Genomic DNA, 23,858 nt, shown 5'->3' with positions numbered 1-23,858 from the left:
ACTTTTGTTAAGCCAAAAATAGGTTGCTGTTTCGATGTAGGCATCAGCAATTCCCTCCACATATTATATATTTTTGCCTGTTGACCTTTATTATCAACGTCTAGTAGCCTCTGATTTAATTCCCTCTATGTCCTACTACCTGCCTAGTATTTTGCTCCAGGATTGCTGCACTGCACTCCACCCCATGCCTCTTTGATTGCATTCCTGAATTTTATTTAAACATCCGGGTTTTCCCACTGACTGTGCTTACTCTGGCTTACTCCCCTCTCAGAAGCCATCTTGGACTCAGTTCAGTTTCTTGCATGTGAATGTCGGACCCTGTCCTCAGCGCCTCACGACAACAACAGAGTAGAAACGGTTAACGCGCACCGCGGAGCGAGACATTTGTTTATTTATATCATCGAGTTTCTTTTACCTTGTCGATTTTACAGCCTGGAATCGACCGATTCTTTCCCGATGGATTTGTTTATATGTAAAACTTACTTCTAGCCCGTGCAATTTTGTTGCATTGGGGGACTGTACACACAAAAGCAACGCGAACTCTTGGTGCTGTGGACATCGAAGGCCTTGGGTCATTTGGCTCGTTGTGTAATGCCGATCATCTTTTTAAATGTTCGCAAAGGAAAAGAGGTTAAAAAAGCGAACATCTGGTGTGTTTCTTTTTAATTAAAGGAATATGTTTGCTTCCTGGCTGACTTTTGCACTTCTTCTGGGAACTTTTTGTGCAGGTAAGCAAGCACCCTATTATGTCATATCGCTTATTGAGGTTAGTGTCTTGTCGATCAGTTATAGACTGTATCCAGTGATTTGAAATTGCAAGAGATTCGCAAAACACCAATTCTGCTGATTCTAATAATGTAGAGACAATCCAGGGATAACATGCTGTAGGTAGTCGCCTGGCTATTGATATTGCCTTAATAAGATACACATAGAAATGATAGTTGTCAAATGGCATTGAATAGCTAATGCAGTAATTCAATAGTTGACATCTTGTTTATGTTATTTTAATAAGTGACGATGCGAGAGGTTATTTCGGCTTCTCGATGCAGTGATTCATTGTCTATAAAGATCAATAAGTAGATCGCAACCACATATAATTTCCGAATTATTTAGATTATTTTGTCATATCACTTGTCAAGGCTAAGTGATTAAAATAGATGTATCGTTTTTATTAGACTATATATTTTATTTGCGTATGGCAGCTCGTAATTCATATTTCTACCAAATATGTGGCCTCATAATGTTTCAAAGATCATTTAAATATAGAAGTGTGGTAATCTATTGGAAAATACAGAAATATGCAAGAGATCCACAAGCTAATTTGAAGTGTTTGCACGTTTATAAGACACATTTATCCGTGTAGTTTGTCCTGTGTAGACAACATTTTTTTTTAAGCACGAGTGAAGATTTCTCTCCCCATTGAAGCGCATGACAGGGAGGTGTTGATACTGGAATGAATGATACTTATTTAAGATCACAACAAGTAGTAGAATTCCACACTTATTTAACAGAGCCCATTATCACGTAGTCTAGCCTAATAGTTTTTGTTGTAACAACCAATAATGTATGCTTTGGTTTTCCAAATAGGTTTTTTTACAAGTATTCTACTCAGGATTTCCACGCAAAATGGAATTAATTAAATGCATTACGTGATTGTTCTGTTGTGTAGCTCCCTCCTCTAAAATGGCTCTTGTGTCTATTTTTGTTTTTGTTGAAATAAAATGATTTATGTCACATACCTGAAAATTTATCAAGTTAATGAATCACTTTGTGTATGATTACCATTCATTCCAAAGCACAGGCACAAATTATGCTTGTTGTCAAACATTATCCTAATATCTTGATACTTTGGTAATTGGTTACAAAGTGGCAATTCTGGATAGTTAGCCAATACAGTGTTGCCTGGCTCCCTGTACTGCTTGCTCCGGCCAAATGCGGAAGATTCTATTGTGAGTCGTCAGGCTAAATGCAGTGTAGGTTCAATGCATTCTACAGTTTTTTGGTTAGCCTAGATAATAGTTCACAAGGCCGCGGAGCCAGACATATTACCAGGACGCGTGCTCCGAACATGCCCTGACCAGCCAGCAAGTGTCTTCACTGACATTTTCAAGCTCTCCCAATCTGTAATACCTACATTTCAAGCAGACCACCATAGTTCCTGTGCCCAAGAACACCAAGGTAACCTGTCTAAATGACTATCGCCCCTTAACACTCACATCTGTAGCCATGAAATGGTTTGAAAGGCTGGTCTTGGCTCACATCAACACCATAGACACCAAGGACTCACTCCAATTTGGAAGCTGCCCAACAGATCCACAGATGATGACAATTTCTATTGCACTCCACACTGCCCTCTCCCACCTGGACAAGAGGAACACCTAAGTGAGAATGCTGTTCATTGACTACAGCTCAGCGTTCAACACCATAGTACCCTCCAAGATCATAAACTCAGGACCCAGGGACTGAACATCTCGATCTGCAACTAGATCCTGGACTTCCTGGCGGGTCTCCCCAGGTGGTGAGGGTAGGCAACACATCCACCACGCTGACCCTCAACACAGGTGCCCCTCAGGGGTGTGTGCTTAGTCCTCTCTAACACCAATATTAACTTTGCCGACAACACAAGTGGTTGGCCTGATCACCATGACGACGGTGAGACCGCCTATAGGGATGAGGTCAGAGACCTGGCAGTGTGGTGTCTGTGAAAACAACCTCTCCCTCAACGTCAGCAAGACAAAGGAGCTGATCTAGGACTACAGGAAACGGAGAACCGAGGACGTCCCCATTCACATCAACAGGGCTGTAGTAGAGCGGGTTGAGAGCTTCATGTTCACATCACTAAGTATCTATCATGGTCCAATCCCACCAAAACATTCGTGAAACAGAAACGACAACGCCTCTTCCACCACAGGAGGCTGAAAGAGGGTAGTGCGTACTGTCCAGAACATCACTGGGGCTGAGCTACCGATGCACTAAGTCTGGAACCAACAGGATCCTGAACAGTTACTGCCCCCAAGCCATAAGACTGCTAAATAGTTAACCAAATAGCTACCTGGGCTAACTTTTTAACTATCTGCATTTAACTGTTTTTTTGACTCCTCACACGCTGCAGCTACTGTTTATCTATCCTGTTGCCCAGTCACTTTATCCCTACCTATATGTACATATCTACCTCAATACCAGAAAAGTAGTCCTTTCAACCATCCAAGTCCTAAAGATCACGAGGGATTTGATAGGTCAATGGCAATACTCTTGGTTTCTTGTAAGCAACAGAAAGATATGTCTTCAATACACAACCAAAACATTTGGGCTACTATTGAACATGTATTTTCCCTTTTCTAAGCCAGTCCGTGGGAAGAGACAAGTCATTGTCATGCACCATGCCAAATCATCGCTGCCACTCAGATCATTAGCAGCCAGAATAGTAAAATGGTTTTGCAATGCTGTAAGAAGGGTCCCGTAAAATGATCTGTTTTGGCTGCTGGATGCGTTGTGTAATGGCCTCACTGATTCCGTGGCTCCCTGGATAGCAGCAGAGGTAGTAAATATGCAGCTTCGCTGTGCTCTGCTCTTTTCAGCTGATCATCCACTCTGTTGAGACAAAGGAACGCCAGATCCCTGCCCATGCTCTCTCCATCTCTCTCTCTCTCTCTCTCTCTCTCTCTCTCTCTCTCTCTCTCTCTCTCTCTCTCTCTCTCTCTCTCTCTCTCTCTCTCTCTCTCCCTCCTCTCTCTCTCTCCATCTCTCCCTCTACCTCTCTCTCCTCTTCTACTTCTCTCTTTCTTGCTTTCTCCCTCCTATCTCTCCCGTCTCTACCTCTTTCTTTCTCTCTCTCTCTCTACCTCTCTCTCTCTTCCTCTACCTCTTTCTTTCTCTCTCTCTCTCTACCTCTCTTTCTCTCTCTCTCCTGGCAGGAGATGCTGACCTGAGTCATAGCATCTCTCTCCTCACTCACTCCTGTCGATTCATTGGCTTTTGTTGAGTGGAGGAGAGACTGCGATTGTCCCGTATCGTCTATGACAGCACGGCGTCAGCCGAGGCAAGGGCTGCATGTCCCGGTGTCGATTGACCTTGCCCACCATATGTGTGTGTGCATGTGCTGTGTGAGAGCAGGACATGGGGTTTGGAATGCTTTTAGTGCTCTCTTTGTAAAGTCACTGAATCAGTAACAATGTGGTGTGTCTGTGTGTGCTGTGCTGTGCTGGATTTTCAAAGGTTTGGCCACATGGTGTAGTGGGGGAGGGTTGCTCCTCTGGTCTATAATGGCCACTGCTTTACCCTCTCTTCTCTACCTGAGAAACAACATCTAGCCCATTTCTGCATATAGTCCCAAGATTTGCAGTTGAATGCATTTATCATTTTCATATGGATACATTTTTATAGTGCATTGACAGAGAATTAGGGAGGGGGAGTGTAAGAGGGGGACAAACACTGTGGGGGATGGGTAGCCTCTAGCAGGCGTAAAGATTTAAAGTGACAGGGTCTATTTTCCCCCCCTGCCAAGAAACAAAGATGTTGAGCTGTAGGAGATTCATGGCATAGGTGTTTGGGAGAGAATCGGTCAGTTTGTTTTCCAAAAAGGATGAATGTGTGAGCCCACAAAAGGTTGTGATTTTGTTTTGAGCTTTCCCTCAATGAAATCCATGAATCAATCTTCCTCATAAAGATGGCAGCCCCCCCCCCCACACACACACACTTTACCATGAGGGACTGGCTGGAATTCTGCCCTGAAAATCCCAACCCCATGCTTGACTCCATGCTGTTCATTCATCAACACTTGTATTCGTTATCATGTTTCCTCAGTCATTTCCTAGAATGGAACAAAACAAGCAGAAATGAATCTCATTGCATAGAAATCTGGCCCCCGCAGCAAAATGATTCTCAACGCTTGTTGTGAAAGCAAATCTCACATAGAAAAAGCAGTGATTGTTCAATAGCAAGTACAAATGGGCCTATTGTAAAGAAATAGGCTATGACCATGATCAAATTAATACACATCAGCTTCAGTTGAATGTGACAACGTGGCTAACTGAAGCAACGCGAAGGTAGACCTTTCTTCATCACCTCTGTGCAAAAGTCTTGTTTTTGAGAGTGGGGTTCAGAATCTGACACATTTACAGCAGCCAGCCTAGAGTGAGAGAAGAAGGAAGCAGCGAGTTTGGTTGGAGCGACGAGGGAGATCTGCGCTGGCTGTGGAATTTCCTCGTCGTCCGCCTCACGCTGTGAGAGGCTTAGCACGCTCCTTCATAACATGTTGCGCAAACACGGTAAGAAAGGTATACAATGCACCACTTGCATGCATTCCTTATGTGATTGGCTTCCCTGAAAGTGAAGTATCGTTGCTCCCATTAATCTCTCGGTTTATACAACGGCTTCTTTCCTAATTCACCTGCAGATCTCCAAAACCCACAGAAAGAATCAGGGGCTAATTTGATAAGCACAGATCAAAACTCTGGTTACAACGTGGATGTGCTTTGGGCTCCCTTCTCCCAGTTTATGGGAAACATGAGCCGTCCATGTTTGACTCTACTGCTGCGGCTTGGCACAAATCGCGACTCATGGCAGGTTTGAACCCAACCAAATGTATTCAATGGAGCACAGCGGCCCAGTGAGCGATTACATTTTCTCGCCCACAGCAAAGACGCTGTGCGAAAGGAAATGGAACATGATTGCATTGACTGTGTATTGACAGAGTGGCTGAATTGATGATTGTGTAGGAGTAAATGTATGATGTGCTGCCTATTTGGAAAAAGCACACAAACACTGATTTACTCTTGATAGACTAATGGAAGTACAGTTAGTGACTACAGGCTTATTTTGCTGTATTTGCCAGATGTTCCAGCTATTTTCTAAGCTGAAGCATTAATAGAATCTCTCCTAACCGCTATTAATATCAGTTGTTACAGGAGACAGAAGATCATAAGCCAGAGCTGATTGCAGTTGTTATCTTTAGTGCACTGGCTGCTCCATGGTTTCTAAGTTCAACTGTATCCTAATGCTCCCATGTCTTCATCCTTGCCGTCCCTGGTGGGGCAATGTTGACTCCTTTAGCTGACTGCCATGATGAGGCGTCATGCATAGTTGTTTGCCTGCTGGAAACTGTCATTGACCGTGCTCATGCTTGATGCTTGGAGATGGGCAACCCTTAAGCCTATACGCCTATAGAGATGGTTGAGATTAGTTTACTTTTAAGAGAGCGGAACTTCATTTGCACTGTTTATCACCGCCCTTGTGAACTTTTTTCCTCTGCATGGGCCTGGGATACATGCTGAGTGCTGACAAACAGGCATTGCTTGCCAAACCTTGGATAATGTCTCAGGTTAGTTATATCCCGTCCCCAATTCTATTATTTCTGAAGTGCGAGTGCAGTGTTTGAAGTGGGAAGGCTTGTGAGCGTCCCAGCTCGGTTGTGTGCTGCTGAGAAGCCACAGTGTTCTGGCCCCAGCGTTTGTTTACCTATGCCGATAACATGTATCTGGGCAAAGCCGCATGGGTGGAATGCGGTACATAAACAATGATATTTGGCAAGGCCTTATCTTGCAGGGGGCTGCGTCGTACATCATACGCAGCACTCAAAGTCCTCCTGAACATGCAGTGGGATGGGATTAGCCAAGTGTTTGCTGTTCGACGATACCTGCCACGTTTCATAGCATGATAATGTATTACCAATGTTTACTGTTTAGCACAAAACGCAGAGATCAAGCTTTTAGAGTCAATTTCATATCCCGCTTGGGAAATGCATGGACAGCATCCAACTATCTAGATTCTACCCATATCCACTTTCATGGTTTTTCTCTTCAGAAAACAAATGAGATTCCAATCTGGCTCTTTTATCTCTTTTGCCTAACTGCAGATTATATGGTACCCAAATTCTTATACAATTATGGGATATTCTTGACCATTAGGGGCCACGGTAGAAGCCTCTAGTTAATGAAATATTGTAAGAACTGATGCTGTGTTCTTTGCCTTGGAGCTGTTCTGTAGCAGGAGTACCGTGCTGTGCTCTGTCCTTATAGAACGTTGCCAGAACATTCTCTTCTCTACATTTTGAGTTGAACACCAATACCAGACCGATACCATGACTTCAACACTCTAGCCCCAGCCGCTAGACACTTTGATCTACAGGAATCAAATGAGTCTAAGCAATATGGTGGAAACTCAACCTGACCTACAAGACAGATTGGGTAGGTGGAACTATTTCCCTATACTACTTCCACCAACCCAGTCCACCCAGAGCCACGGGAAATGTCTAGAGGATTTGGCAATCAATCAAATATATTTATAAATCCCTTCTTACATCAGTTGATGTCACAAAGTGCTGTACAGAAACCCAGCTTAAAACCCCAAACAGCAAGCAATGCAGGTGTAGAAGCACGGTGGCTAGGACAAACTCCCTAGAAAGGCCAAAACCTAGGAAGAAACCTATAGAGGAACCAGGCTCTGAGGAGTGGCCAGTCCTCTTCTGGCGGTGCCGGGTGGAGATAATAACAGAACATGGCCAAGATGTTCAAATGTTCATAAATGACCAGCATGGTCAAATAATAATAATCACAGTGGTTGTAGAGGGTGCAACAGGTCAGCACCTCAGGAGTAAATTGGCTTTTCATAGCCGATCGTTCTGAGTATCTCTACCGCTCCTGCTGTCTCTAGAGAGTTGAAAACAGCAGGTCTGGGACAGGTAGCACATCCGGTGAACAGGTCAGGGTTCCATAGCCGTAGGCAGAACAGTTGAAACTGGAGCAGCAGCACGGCCAGGTGGACTGGGGACAGCAAGGAGTTATCAAGCCAGGTAGTCCTGGGTTTTGTTTTTGGCTAGGGTTTGGTTTTGCACTGGGGCATAATAATCTTTCCCTCTGTCCTCTGATTTTCTGCTCCACCCATTCTGCCCAATTCAAAGAGAAGTGGTTGCAACAACTTTAACTCACTGTGAGTGCTAGGGGGGAGGGGGTGGCTGCTGGTTTTGGAGCTCCTTTCATTGTGGGATTGATGGCCCTCATGCTCCCGTGTCTGAAAGAAGCCTCCTCTTCCCCCAGAGGACCTGTGGGGTGGCTCCCCCCTCCTAGGTCTCTCCTCTCTAGAGGCCATTTGTCTAAGAATCTGGGTCCCCTTTCTGGTGGGGCAGACCCAGCCCCTATCTAGGGCCCCCCCATCTGCTTTTGTGTCCCACACACTGACCCACCCCTCCTCCTGTGCTGAGATGTCAGGCAGGCTGCTGCTGAGGCCTGTTTGTGGAGCCCGTGGGCCCCATGCTGGGACTGGGAGAGGAGGCAGGGGGGATGGGGCATGGTGGTCAGTCACCCATTCCCCTTTTGAGTTTAGTAGGATATTGACACCACCTCCCTCAGATCGGGGGGGGGTGAGAACAAAGATTCCCATTTTACGTCTGGGTTGGCCTCTGGAGGACGCGGACGTGTGAAGGACTGTCCTGCGATGTGTGGATTAGGGATGTTAACTTTAACCGCGTGAATATTTAAACAATTTATTTTAGCTAAATATGCAGGTTTAAAAATATGTGTATTGATTTTGAGAAAGGCATTGATGGTTAGGTTAGGTACACGTTGGAGCAACGACAGTCCTTTTTTGCGAATGTGCACGGCATCGATTATATGCAATGCAGGACATGCTAGATAAACTAGTAATATCATCAACCATGTTTAGTTATAACTAGTGATTATGATTGATTATTTTTTATAAGATAAGTTTAATGCCAGCTAGCAACCTACCTTGGCTTCTTTAAAAAAAAAGGGGTGGATCAGCTTAATATTGCCTTGGCTTCTTACTGCATTCGCGTAACAGGCAGGCTCCTCGTGAGGCAGGTGGTTAGAGCGTTGGACTAGTTAACCGTAAGGTTGCAAGATTGAATCCCTGAGCTGACAAGGTAAAAATCTGTTGTTCTGTCGCTGAACAAGGCAGTTAACCCACCGTTCCTAGGCCGTCATTGAAATTAAGAATGTGTTCTTAACTGACTTGCCTAGTTAAATAAAGTTGTAAAATAAATAAATAATAATAATCGGCAAAATCGGTGTCCAAAAATACAGATTTCCGATTGTTATGAAAACTTGAAATCGGCCCCAATTAATCGGCCATTTCCATTAATCGGTCGACCTCTAATATGCATATAGGATATGTTTCTTCATTTGTAGTATTATGTGCCGATTTCCATCTATCCATGTTGCAGAGAGTTAAGGCCAAAGAGTTGAATCTTGGTTTCATCAGACCAGAGAATCCAGTTTCTCATAGTCTGAGAGTCCTTTAGGTGCCTTTTCACAAACTCCATGCAGGCTGTCCTGTACCTTTTACTGAGGAGTGGCTTCTGTCTGGCCACTCTACCATAAAGGCCTGATTGGTGGAGTGCTGCAGAGATGGTGTCATTCCGGAAGGTTCTCCCATCTCCACAAAGGAACTCTGGAGCTCTGTCAGAGTGACCATCGGCAACATAGTCTGACTGAAGGCCATGTTACATTTGTCCTGGATGCGGCCTACATTTTTCAACTTCCCAAGCAGTTTGTCTGTCGTTGAGCTAGTTCACACCAAATCAAAGTTTTGGTATTAAAAAATGATGCCAATCGTCTAGATGGGGCCAACCCTTTCCATTAAATTGGGCTCCCGAGTGGCGCAATGGTCTAAAGCACTGCATCTCAGTGCTAGAGGTGTCACTACAGAACCTAGTTAGATTCCGGGACGTTGCATCACAATCGGCCGTGATTGGTAGTCCAATAGGGCGGCGCACAATTGGCCCAACATCGTCCAGGTTAGATTTTGGCCGGGGTAGGCAATTTATTGTAAATAAGAATTTGTTCTTAATTGACTTGCCTAGTTAAATACATATTAAATAAAGTCCTGTGTGGCTCAATTGGTGGAGCGTGGCACTTGCAACGCCAGGGTTGTGGGTTTGATTCCCACTGGGGACCAGTAAGAAAAAGTATGAAAATGTATGCACTCACTACTGCTCTGGATAAGAGCGTCTGCTTACTGACTAAAATGTAAATGTATGTCGGCTTGCATATTTGGCTAAGACATAGGTTACTCTGAACCAGATTGCATGGAATATGAGCACAACGTAACTTCTGGACTGCTTCTGAAAACAAAAGGAAGGACTATCCCCTTTAGATTTCTGGATCTAGATGCAGTGGTGTTTTCTCTCAGATGGATGGGCCCTCAGGCCCCCCCCCCCTCCTTCCTCATCCCCTCACGCCCCATGTCTGCTGTGTGTAGACAGGGGAGCGAACTCCCTATTCTCTCCTGCTCTCCCTCCCTTGCTCAACCTTTTTTTTGTTTTTTTGTTTTGATGGAGATGACGGCGGCAGCTGCTCGTCTGGTTTCTTCCTCATCCGCCGTCTCCAGATGGAGGCGTACACTGGTTCACGTAGACTCCCAGGCTCCTCTGGTGACCCTCCCGTCTCGGGCCCAGCTGTCGCAGACCGTCAACACACACTTACAAGCAGACGTCTGTTTGACCATTTCTCTGATGTCTTCGGCATCCTGTTCCAGCACGGCCTTGATCTGGCTGAGAGGGAGCAAAAGGTTTTTAAAAAAAAAAGAAGAATATTTCAGACCTTGACGCCATTTTTCTATGCCTTTAAAAAAAACGATTGACGTTTCCTGTGACTCAGCTTCATCATACATTTGTATCATATTGTAAGCCAAGGCCACAGTCAAAACGTTGCTGTTCTATTGTTTAATTTAATGTCACCGTGACCGTCTAGAGAACATACATTCACTATTGATGGACAATGGAGATTTTGGAGGAGTGTGTGAGAGGGTCACATATTCCCCCAGTCCTGAGAGGGGTAGCAGGCCGAACCATAGACATGGTGATGGGCAAGATCCTCTCGAGTGGTTGGGGGAGGGAAGGGGGGCGGGGCAGCGACAGAGGGAGAGGGTCACAGGGGGCGCGTCTTTGTCATGGTAAACCCAGTGACTTGACCACCTGCTGTGAATAAGGCTCCAACAATGGCTGTCTACAGCTGCATGGGAAATGGACAGCCCCCAAGGATGTAGACTGACTCTGAAAACTTTATCACACCACTGGGGGAACTGTAAATATTACAGGCTAATTTTCAGAATTGAGTAGCCTACATTTACAGAGCTAACATTTCCTCTGAGCTTAATTTGAGAAAATAGTGAGTGGAGGTCATGCTTCAGGCTGTGTGATTATTTTAAATATAGGGTAGACTAACACAAGCTGGCTAATAGGGGGCTCAGCATGTTCCTATTGGCTATTTGTTAATGTTACTTTCAGGTCTAGGAAACTTCCCCCACGGCCAAATCCTATGACAAAATATTTACACAACTCATACTTTTGCGTCAGTAAGTATTTCGCCCTTAACATTTCTGCCTGGCAGTTGTGAGATGCTTTGAAAGAGAACCTCGGGAGTTATGCCCATCTCTCCCTGGTGCTGCTGAGGCTCAGTTGGTGCTTTGTGGGTCCATTGTCTAGGGTCCTTTTGTACTGTCACTGAGGGCAAACACTGATTGATCGCCACACATGAAGCAATAGGCTAATATTATGCTGTCACTGTCAGATGGCTGGCAGTGTATTCCGAGCCACGCAGACTGATAAATGAGGCTGAAACATTTCAGAGGCCTGGAACCAAGTAAATCCTAACCTCATTGTGCAGCTGAGTTGCCTTGCGCTGTGTGGTCAGAGTTCTGTATGACTGTTACTGTATTCTGTTGCTTTTTGTTGTGGTTGGTGAACACTGGGTGTTTCCCCACCTGCACTACACACACAATGCCAGCTAGATTCATTGATTCCGATGGTTTATATTGTGACGGAGATGGCCTTCAGAAGGTCAGACCTTTGTAAACGGACCATGTAGACAATACTGAATGTGCTGTGCAGTACATTCAGGCCTATGCTATGCCACCTCTGCATAAGGTTTGCGGTTCAGGCCTTGTCGTGACCTAGTTTTGGAAACCCCCACTGAGATTCCAGCGTTCCAGTCGGAAGGTGCCCTCTGCAGACCCTGTTGGTTTGGGATGAGAATGAGAGAATCGCCTGCTCCAATGGCTGTAGCCTGCCTGTACCCAGTCTTCACTCCGAATCCCTCACACACGGCCTCCCATCCGCTCCGTTTCCCTCTCTTTTCCATATGTATTCTTGTCCCCCGATTTGTTATTATTTTTGTTTTGCTCCGTGGTTATGGAGTTGTGATTGGTGTTTTTCCAGTGTCTATAAATAGCAGAGTATTTGAGTTAGTATCTGAATGAGTGGGAGCAGCGCAGAAGAAAAAGCCCTTTTTGGCATCCAGCTGGCGGCCTGCCAAGGCCTGGCCGAGTGTAGCGTGGCGGCGGAGTGTAGCGTGGCGGCGGAGTGTAGCGTGGCGGCGGAGCCTGCTTTTGGAGGTGATGTAGTAAAAGGGAGTGAAGAGCTGTTTAAAAAAAAAATGTATATATAAATATATCTTCTCTCTCGTCTGGTGTGTTTTTTCTTTTTCGATAAATGTAGGCAGCGTTGTGAATGTGAAGAGGCACTGTCTTGTTTTTGTATTTAGGTCGCTGAATGATTATCGTTTGGGGTTTCTTCGAGTAGGCCGAGGTTATGTGAATTGAGTTAGTGCTGGCTTTAATGCTACGACAAAAGTCTTTGTTGCTTATAATTTTAAAGATACCAATGTTAACTCAGAACCTTCATCCAGAGAACATTTGACTAGTGCTATTAAGAATTTAAAAAACAATCTGATAAAATTGCTTCTCTATATGTCAGAAAATAGATGCAATTTGTTCCGAATTAAAGACCTTGTCTGTCTTATCAAAGATTGAATCCTTTGACACTTTGTCTAGAATATGAGGCATGGCTGATCTTTGATAAACCTTTGGACTGCATTTAATGTCCAGACAGCCATCAAACATATATGGTTGGTTTGCCAGATATTTGTGTGTGTCTGAGACCTATATGATCATTAACACTCTTGGTGATAATCTAACACGCAGTGACGCAGATATGCAGAATGCTCCAATGTGATCATATGGATTTGAAAATGAACTGCTCATTGAAACCTCATTATGGCCCAAACCTTGTTATTGGCCTTGGGTTTTTGAGACACAACAGAGCACCTGTCTTATTGACGTGAGGAACGCCAGCTCAAAGCCTGTTTACTTGAATGGATCTGGCAAAGGTGAATCTGACACTTTGATGGTCTGTGTATAGCGTAGTTTGAGTCTTGTTGTTTTCATTTGTGGGAAACATGCACCGGAACAGCATCTCGCCATTGTCATCACGCTTATTCAACATGTGAGAAAGATGACCTTGCCTCCCTCACCAGCTATAGGCTTCTATTCAGGGGTATAGTCAAGCCTCCATTCAGGGACATGGAGTGTTTTTAAAAAAAATGTAGGCCTGTCTCCATAGTGATTAGAGAGGCCTTCTGTCTTAGAGGATATTGAAAAACAGAATAGGGCTTTTGTGAGTGGAGCTTAAATCAGCTATTTCATAAATGAACCACAATGTTGCTATTTCCCAACCCCTCAATCTGATTGATTTTTCTTTTCCCCAGCACAACAACCGTTTTATTGCACCTATACAAAACTTCCATAATATCTTTCTGAACAATAGAATGTTAAGAGAATGATATGGTTTGTTTGAACATGGGGGTTTGGAGCTCATGCTAATGTTCAAAATAAATGTTGCAATGGATGAACTTAACTGTCTTTGTTACCAAACTTTGCATCTGTACTGTCCTTCAAGTAAATGTGTTTTTGTAAAATATTCAGTGGATATACAGTGGGGCAAAAAAGTATTTAGTCAGCCACCAATTGTGCAAGTTCTCCCACTTAAAAAGATAGGCCTGTAATTTATCATATGACAGACAAAATGAGAAAAAAAATCACATTGTAGGATTTTTAATGAATTTATTTGCAAATTTATGGTGTAAAAGAAGTATTTGGTCAATAACAAAAGTTTATCTCAATGCTTTGTTATATACCCTTTGTTGGCAACAGAGGTCAAACGTTTTCTATAAGTCTTCACAAGGTTTTCACACACTGTTGCTGGTATTTTGGCCCATTCCTCCATGCAGATCTCCTCTAGAGCAGTGACGTTTTGGGGCTGTTGCTGGGCAACACAGACTTTCAACTCCCTCCAAAGATTTTCTATGGGTTTGAGATCTGGAGACTGGCAAGGCCACTCCAGGACCTTGAAATGCTTCTTACGAAGCCACTCCTTCGTGTTTGGGATCATTGTCATGCTGAAAGACCCAGCCACGTTTCATCTTCTATGCCCTTGCTGATGGAAGGAGGTTTTTACTCAAAATCTCATGATACATGGCCCCATTCATTCTTTCCTTTACACGGATCAGTCGTCCTGGTCCCTTTGCAGAAAAACAGCCCCAAAGCATGATGTTTCCACCCCCATGTTTCACAGTAGGTATGGTGTTCTTTGGATGCAACTCAGCATTCCTCCAAACAGTTGAGTTTTTACCAAAAAGTTATATTTTGGTTTCATCTGACCACATGACATTCTCCCAATCTTCTTCTGGATCATCCAAATGCTCTCTAGAAAACTTCAGACGGGCCTGGACATGTACTGGCTTAAGCAGGGGGATCTTGCGTGGAGCCCCAGATCGAGGGAGATTATCAGTGGTCTTGTATGTGTTCCATTTCCTAATAATTGCTCCCACAGTTGATTTCGTCAAACCAAGTTGCTTACCTATTGCAGATTCAGTCTTCCCAGCCTGGTGCAGGTCTACAATTGTTTCTGGTGTCCTTTGACAGCTCTTTGGTCTTGGCCATAGTGGAGTTTGGAGTGTGACTGTTTAAGGTTGTGGACTGGTGTCTTTTATACTGATAACACGTTCAAACAGGTGCCATTAATAAAGGTAACGAGTGGAGGACAGAGGAGCCTCTTAAAGAAGAAGTTACAGGTCTGTGAGAGCCAGAAATTTTGCCAATCTGAATATCAGCATCACTCTGTTACCGTGGAATTTCCCCGGTGTTGTTTTGGTAATCTGCTTTCCCTGTCTTGAATGGCTCCCAAAAAGCCCAGTGTCAGTATTCCAAAGTTCTATTTGTACACTGTCAGTATAAACCTTCACTCTCTAGGCACAGCAAACAAACGTTTCAAGATGCCCTATGCCCATTTATTTTTCATAGTCCTTTTTCCTTTCACTGGCCCTTGCTGACATCAATGTATAGAAACTGCTAGAACGTAGTTTCTTGCTTATTCCCTCTACACTATTTTTATGGAAAGGTTGCACTCTAGCCTTGACATGAATGTACAGGAAGCTGTTGACAGTTGCTGTGCCTATGTCGTAGACTAGGCTTACTTCTAGCTTTTCATTTCTAATGACAAAATTCAAAAAGCACTCGCACACCTATCTCTGTTGCAGGTGCAACAGTTGGATAAGATGAGAACAAAGAAACCCACACACTGCTCTTGATAGTATCACAGATCTTTAATAAGCTTTACGTATCGGCCTCGCGGCCTTCGTCAGAGCTTTTGTGAGCTTTTCAAATGTACACCCTTATGTAGACATTTCTAATGACACGAAAGCCAGCCTTCTGGTTCATTAACTCTTATACCTTTCATTATATGGAAATATTGACATACATTCTGTGTACAGTCTCGTATTCTACAGAAGGTGCTTCGGCCAGAAGGTTGCTGCTCTTCCATGTTGTGGAACTTAATCTTATGATGTTTTCTTTATCTTACTTTTGTAACTTGACAGGAGTGTCAAAAGATTCTGGAACATTATAAATGCTGGTCGGTTCAATTAACTAGTTATCCCCGCAGCGTCTGGTAACTTGCTCAAGAGGCTAGTCTTACTCCTCCGTAGCTTTAAAAAAATCTTGGATAGATGTCAGTTTCTTGTTACATCTCTCCAGGTTGTGATCTTTAATACCATTTAGATATTCTTTGTAAAGCCCCATAAGCTATAGGAATGTTTGGTTTGGATGAGTTTGTTCGGTCCACTCAGGCGCTTGTAAAAACTCACGTCAACACTTAGATAGAAGAGAAGTCTGTGTCATTTCTTTGGATATTGAATCAGTTCAAAGATTTTAAATGAATACTGTGTACAGTTTTCTAGATCACTGTTGGTGAATGACCTGTTGTTCAGTGAGTGCTACCACTCTACTTCTTGTTAAGTACCCCCAGCTTCCCCAAGCTTTAGAGTCAAAACAAGTATTTATTCATTCAATATTATTGACCTGTGAAACCAGCATATTAAGCTTTTTAGTGATAGAAATGGATCTTTCCTGGCAGTGGCCTCATCCTTTATAGCAACTCTGCATTTACAGTGTGCATGTTACCTCAAACACTTGCAGCGAGGACACATTTTGCATCTCATCTCTTTTTGCCCAAGGCAAGCCGGACTTGCCTTTTGGACTGCTGTTTTCATGGAGAGGCACTTACTTGAATGAAATGCTTTGTTTTTTTTGTGCCGAGTTCTTTTTGAAAACCTGAAACTCTCCCTTCCTTGCTTCTGAGAACCAGTCAATTTGGAGTATTTGTTTTGGTGCAGGGGAGCTCCTTGGCTGTGATGGTGATGTATTGGTAGTCATCCACAATGACTGACCTGCCTAGCTTGACTATGTATTGAGTCTCATGTTGGCTCCTATCTGACAGTAATACAGGTTAACAATTTGGCGTTGCTAAAATCAAATTAACCAAAACATTGCTTCTTGGGCAAACTGGAATGACTCCATACTGATTTCAAAATAGTTTAATCCCTTCAAACTCTGGATCCTGAAGCCAATTCCACTGCATTCATTCTATTGTTCCTCCCTAATCAGGGACTGATTTTAGACGTGGTACACTAGTGTAATATAATATTCAGGTAGAATAGAAAACCAGCAGGCTCGCGACCTCGTAGGGTCAGAGTTCAATACCCCTGGACTAAACTGTATAATGTTTGTCTTTTGATGTCATACATGGCGTGATGCAATTTCCAACATTTGTTTTCTGTTCTTGCAATAGTAGCCTTAGGCAACTGTTTTATTAGCTAGGCACACAGATGTGCAAAAGTGAACACACGCTGGTGTGACTCAAGTGAATGCCCTTTGACCTCATCCAGTGGCCCAGTTTCCTCTGCAGGAAGCAACTGACTCAGTGTGGGGCTCAAAGGAGGAAGTGTTCTCTGTTCAGGTATCTGCATATGCCAACGACGAAGTTGAGTCTCGCCAGTAGCTCGGACAAACAAGAGTCCCCGTGCCAGGAAGGTGTGTGTGGGAGGGTGTTAGGGTGTTGGGAGGGTGTGGGAGGGAGGGTGTGTGTGTGGGAGTTAGGTTGGTGGGTATTGGGGTGTGTGATAGAGTGTCTGTGTGTGTGTGTGGGGGAGTGTGCATGTGTTAGGGAGTGCAGGGCAGAGTTTATGGAGCGCTTTATTTACATGGCCGGAGGGGGGGAGAGAGCGGAGGATCTCCCCTTCACGCCCTGCAGGACCCACTAACTGGAGCGGAAAGACCCGTCTTCTGCAAACCCACCTGGAGAAAAGACATTATTTCAAATGGTGCCCTCTGCTTCTCCTCCTAGACCTAGAAAATATGACCCTGCGGCAATGTCAGATTACATGACCAAACTGATGTGGTGTTGTGCCTCCTACCCCCTGCTTTACAATACCACTGGGATGAAAATGTAGAATTTACAGGACTGATATAGGGCACATTGTAGGATTTGTGTGCTTTTATATAAGAACCAACAATATGTGCTCACTATAAGATATCACCATTTTGGACATATCTTGGCCAGCCTTTCTTAAATTATGGGTCGTGACCCAAAGTGGGTCGCAGACCTGTTAATGGTGTGTTGCTACATGTCACAGTACATTTATAATTATTTCATGAATTACTGGAATTGATTTTGGCCAAGTGCAACTACACTCTGTTCAGTGTGCTCTCTGCTTTGACAGATGCGCGTGTGTGTGGAAGATGCCGTGTGCTTCAGAGTTTACCAGATCTTTTTTTTGTCAGTTTTCTCGAAGATAACGACCCACACGCTGCAGTGCTGTTGTTCAGCAGTAGATGATGCGCTGTTAGCCGCTGGCTTGTCATTCCCACTCGCCATCACTCACCCCTGTCATCGAATGGACTCAAGCTAGCCACAAGTTCTGACTGAGTTCAAGTGTCATGAAACACAAATACAGCGATGAGTTTCTCTCTCTTGGTTTGATACAGACTTTGAGAAATAACGAGGAAATCCCATAATGTGTTTTGAGTAGGGAAGTGCTTAGTAACAAAACAAACAAATGAAAACGACAGGTCCTGACCAAACATCCACAGCATGAGAGAGTTCTGTCAGAACAGGGGAGAATGCTTCAGGAAACAAGGCATTGTTGTCATGTAATAACAGGTGACCATAAGCAGAAATAAGGGAGTACCATCTCTCATCAATCCCCTTGTACACAACCAATAGCTAACTAGCTAGCGTTAGCCAAAGCAAGCTATCTAGCTACTGATCGGGCAACCCTAGCAACGGTACAGATGAAGATGGAACAAAAAAAAACTGTTGCTGTTAAAATACAAGCAATAATTTTTATTCTGGATTCTGATTGACACAAGTTGCTTTTTGAGGCTGAAGAACTGACTGAGAAAACAGTGATCTTCTGATCCAGTTTGGCACCAGTTCTCTACTGACAAAGACTGAGCCCAGAATAAACCTGCTTGTTGAAAACATCAAACAGTCACACACCTATCAATAGGACTGTTTGTTTGTTTGTTTTGTTTTTCTGGTCTAAACCTGTGTGATCATTCAGTTTATTCCAGTTCAGAATCATTTATTTATTTATTATTCACTGCTCAAAAAAATAAAGGGAACACTTAAACAACACAATGTCAAGTCAATCACACTTCTGTGAAATCAAACTGTCCACTTAGGAAGCAACACTGATTGATAATAAATTTCACATCCTTTTGTGCAAATGGAATAGACAACAGGTGGAAATTATAGGCATTTAGCAAGACACCCCCAATAAAGGAGTGGTTCTGCAGGTGGGGACCACATACCACTTCTCAGTTCCTATGCTTCCTGGCTGATGTTTTGGTCACTTTTGAATGCTGTGGTAGCATGTGGTAGCATGAGACGGAGTCTACGGAGTCTACAACCCACACAAGTGGCTCAGGTAGTCAATCATCCAGGATGGGACATCAATGCGAGCTGTGGCAAGAAGGTTTTCTGTGTCTGCCAGCGTAGTGTCCAGAGCATAGAAGCGCTACCAGGAGATAGGCCAGTACATCAGGAGACGTGGAGGAGGCCGTAGGAGGGCAACAACCCAGTAGCAGAACCGCTACATCCGCCTTTGTGCAAGGAGGAGCAGGAGGAGCACTGCCAGAGCCCTGCAAAATGACCTCCAGCAGGCCACAAATGTGCATGTGTCTGCTCAAACGGTCAGAAACAGACTCCATGAGGGTAGTATGAGGGCCCAACGTCCACAGGTGGGGGTTGTCCTTACAGCCCAACACCGTGCAGGACGTTTGGCATTTGCCAGAGAACACCAAGACTGGCAAATTCACCACTGACACCCTGTTCTCTTCACAGATGAAAGCAGGTTCACACTGAGCACATGTGACAGTGGAGATGCCATGGAGAATGTTCTGCTGCCTGCAACATCCTCCAGCACGACCGGTTTGGCGGTGGGTCAGTCATGGTGTGGGGTGGCATTTCTTTGGGGGGGCCGCACAGCCCTCTGTGCTTGCCAGAGGTCGCCTGACTGCCATTAGGTACCGAGATGAGATCCTCAGACCCATTGTGAGACCATATGCTGGTGTGGTTTGCCCTGGTTTCCTCCTACTGCAAGACAATGCTAGACCTCATGTGGCTGGAGTGTGTCAGCAGTTCCTGCAAGAGGAAGGCATTGATGCTATGGACTGGCCCGCCCGTTCCCCAGACCTGAATCCAATTGAGCACATCTGGGACATCATGTCTCGCTCCATCCACCAACGCCACGTTGCACCACAGACTGTCCAGGAGTTGGCGGATGTTTTAGTCCAGGTCTGGGAGGAGATCCCTCAGGAGACCATCCGCCACCTCGTCAGGAGCATGCCCAGGCGTTGTAGGGAGGTCATACAGGCACGTGGAGGCCACACACATGACTGAGCCTCATTTGGACTTGTTTTAAGGACATCAAAGTTGGATCAGCCTGTAGTGTGGTTTTCCACTTTGATTTTGAGTGACTCCAAATCCAGACCTCCATGGGTTGATACATTTGATTTCCATTGATAATTTTTGTGTGATTATGTTGTCAGCACATTCAACTATGTAAAGAAAAAAGTATTTAATAAGAATATTTCATTAATTCAGATCTAGGATGTGTTATTTTAGTATTCCTTTATTTTTTTGAGCAGTGTATTTTAACAGCAAAAGTTCCAAGCTAGACAGATATGTAAGAGTGTTTTTAATGGGGACACAAACATTAATAGGTGGGTTTCCATTGTTATTTGTCTATGTTGCATTTGTTACTGGGTATAAGGGCAATGAAATGTACCAAGGTGCCAGGATAAAACAGCATTTCTCATTTGGGTCCCGGGCTAATAATGTGTCAGAAACCCTGGTCTAGGCTATGTCACATTGATTATATAAGGATATAGCACTGGCTGCGTAAGTGATGGACCCGCTTCGTCAAGCTATTTTACCTGGCAATATGTGACCTGCAGCCATTTCAGTGTTTGTTTGCAGCTGGGGGCAGATCTCTCAGTAGGGGGCCCCTCTCTTATGGCAGGCCATTTCTCATCCTGAGCCACCTGGCTCCATTTTCCGGCTCTCCGTGGCAAGGAAAAGTAATCTGGTTCAAGTTTTTAAATTCCGGATCCACAGAGAGTTGTGGCTGGAGCAGGCTCTTTTAATCCTTCGATGGCCAGCTAGTGAGCCAGCTAGTGAGCCAGCTGAATTATTAGCATATCTTACATTGATGTTTTGGGGCTAAAACTCTCCTTGAATTCTGTACTCTACAGTTTTACCTCTGTAGTGACGTGACCTTTTGAGGTAATGGATGACTCTTGAACGTACGTTCTTAGGGGTAGCTAATGTTGGGTAAGTCTAGTCTGCTGTACCTGCGCCAAAACTCCGGTATTTCTCTCTATAGTATGACCTCAACCCTTTTAAATAGTGAACCAACATGTTTTCAGCACTTTTATTTCCATGACTGATCAAAACAACCAGTTTTTTTTAATGGCTCCCTTGTCCTCTCTGCAGCAGACATACAGTGAGAAATATTTTTGGAACATCAAACACAAAGTTAAATCGCAATATATAGAATCATGAGTCGTGATACATATAGAATTGTAATACATATCGTATCGGCACCTAACTATCGTGATCGCATCGTGATAATACCGTATCGGGAGGTCCCTGAAAATTCGTAGCCAAATTGAGCTCGTCCAATAACAACAGATAGGCCTAATTTTATTTTTAAGTTACAACATGTTTTTCTACAGTTTGCCCTACTGAATGTCACCCAGATATTTAAGCCTTAGGCACGCTATCATTAAGGGTTGGGTATGGGCTTCACCTTATAGGGCCTACAAGTTTAGGCCAGGTCAACATTACGTTACAACATTATTACATTGTGTACAGATTTCAGAAAAAGGCTGTGGGATGTACAACAGGATAGAACATAAACAGAGTAGTGTGTGTGTGTGTGTGTGTGTGTGTGTGTGTGTGTGTGTGTGTGTACAGTCACTATAAATGTATGTGCATATTATGTGTGAGTGAACAGATGATGGAGTGAGTGTGTAAGGCTCTGAGAGAGTGCATAGAGACGGTGCAAAACTGAAAGGTCAGTAAGGATACTGCCTGCTGTGCGGAAGCACAGATGATAGTCTTTGGCTTGGGTGGTTGAAATCTTTAACCATTTTCTGGGCCTTCCTTCCACACCGCCTGATAGAGATTTCTTGGATGGCAGGTACTTGGCCCCAGTGATGTACATATATTATGTACTGTGCTGTCCGCAATACCCTCTGTAGCGCCATGCAATCGACGGCGGTGTTATTGCCATAACAGGCAGTGATGCAGCCAGTCAAGATGCTTTCAATGGTACAAGCTGTATAACTTTTTGAGGATTTGAGGGCCCATGCCAAACTTGTTCAACCTCCTGTGGGGGCCGAGGCGCTGTCACACCTTCTTCACAACTGTGCACATGTGTTTAAAGCCCTTTAAGTGTTTATTTTTGTTTAAAGTGATTTGAGTACCGAGGAACTTGAAGCTCTCAACCTACTCCACTGCAGCTCCTCGATGTGGATTGTGACATGCTCACAGTTTACTGTAGTCCACGATCAGCTCCTTGGTCTTACTGACGTTGAGGGAGCGGTTGTTGCTTTGGCACCACACTGTCAGGTCACTGACCTCCTCCATGTAGGCTGACTCATCGTTGCCAACGATCAGGCCTACCACCGAGTCAGCAAACTTGGTGTTGGGAGTCGTGTATGGACAGGCAGTCGTGGGAGAACAGAGAGTACAGGAGGGGACTAAGCACACACCGCTGTGGGGGCCCCTGTGTTGAGGTGACGTTGCCTATCCCCACCCGTCAGGAAGTCCAGGATCCAGTTGCAGAGGGAGGTGTTCAGTCCCAGTACTAAGCTTAGTGATGAGCATGGAGGGGACAATAGTGTTGAATGCTGTAGTCAATGAACGGCATTCTCACATATGTATGTATTCCTCTTATCTAGGTGGGTGAAGGCATTGTGGAGAGCAATTGAGATTGCGTAATCTACGGCTCTTTTGGGGCGGAATGCAAATTGGAGTGGGTCTAGGGTATCTGGGATGGTGGAGTTGATGTGAATCATAACTAACCTCTCAAACCACTTCATGAATACAGATTTCGCTACATCCATAACAACATTGGCTAAATATGTGTGTGTGACCAATACGATTTGATTTGAAGCCTTCGAGTACCTGGGGAACAGGATTGATAGTGGTCATCTTAACATGTGGGCATTACAGACTGGAACAGTTGGTTAAGTGCCAGCTTGTTCTTTTTCTGGACTGTTTATAGCCTTGTACAGTTGGTTAAGTGCCAGTTTGTTATTTTTCTTGTCCTGATGTGGAATGTACACAACAGTTGCCTTTTCCCCTGTGTTTGTTGTCTCACATTTGCTTGATGAATGAGATTTCACATTTGAAGTAAGAATGAAGTTGGAAGCCTACTACTACAGACTTCAACTAATGATATGTTCTGATTGTTTTGATACAAATGTTGAGACATTTCCCTGGAAGCATGATTCAGTGTTGTCTTTGTATTGGCTATGTTGTAAGTATGTTTCTCATACAATGTGATGTTTTTTATGTAGGCCTATTATCAAAACGAACCGTTTGGTGCAGAAATGTCTCCTATCCTGTTAGTGCGAAAGCTTTGAGTACCCAGCCACAGAACGGACCAAAAAATGTCCAATTCAAGTCATAGCTCATTCTGGGGTTGCGGATGTCCCAACAAAATAAACATGCAACATAATATAATTGCTTTGTTGTTTATACAGCAAACAAGCCTCGGAGGCAAGTGGAGAAGACCTCAATTTGTTTTGTGTGATAAAGCCACTGTGTTGTTGCGGTAGGGTTAGTTCTGCTTCTAATTACAGACCAGGGTCCTTGGAACAAATGCGGGTGCACCGCTCGCAGTTGTGCCTCGGTCTGTTCCTGTGGCCCCGTGTGTGTGTGTACAGTAGTGCAGACAGATGCCGTTTATGGGCCATATGAAATTACTTCCAGACTTTTTTTTTATTTTCTCCGTCTTTATGAAAGAGTCTGCTTCGAAGATCCACTGCTTTTTCTTCCCCTTTGAATCGCTGCCAAGGTGCAGGGTTCCTGGGAATAGGCCTCTATAGCTGAAAAACGTCTTAGTTCGAGCTCAGTTTTTGGGTCTGCCTTTTGGTTGCGATAAACACGCTTGGTTCATTTCACTCGGTGATATCTAGATTGATCTGCTCTCAGA

General features: G+C 44.2%; 1 protein-coding gene across 1 annotated transcript in view; it reads left to right on the top strand.

Annotated features, from left to right (window-relative positions):
* The first annotated feature begins 309 nt into the window (after positions 1 to 309).
* LOC123991371 (activin receptor type-2B) overlaps positions 310 to 23,858 on the top strand; it is a 116,392-nt gene continuing 92,843 nt past the window's right edge. The window contains exon 1 of the mRNA XM_046292890.1: positions 310 to 728. Coding sequence (XP_046148846.1) covers positions 677 to 728 — 52 coding nt within the window. The 5' untranslated portion in view covers positions 310 to 676. The remainder of the gene's footprint in view (positions 729 to 23,858) is intronic.

Source organism: Oncorhynchus gorbuscha, linkage group LG12 (genome assembly GCF_021184085.1).
Source record: "Oncorhynchus gorbuscha isolate QuinsamMale2020 ecotype Even-year linkage group LG12, OgorEven_v1.0, whole genome shotgun sequence".
Lineage (NCBI taxonomy): Eukaryota > Metazoa > Chordata > Actinopteri > Salmoniformes > Salmonidae > Oncorhynchus > Oncorhynchus gorbuscha.
Note: the sequence above shows the minus strand (reverse complement) of the source record. Positions and strands in the feature narration are given on the sequence as shown.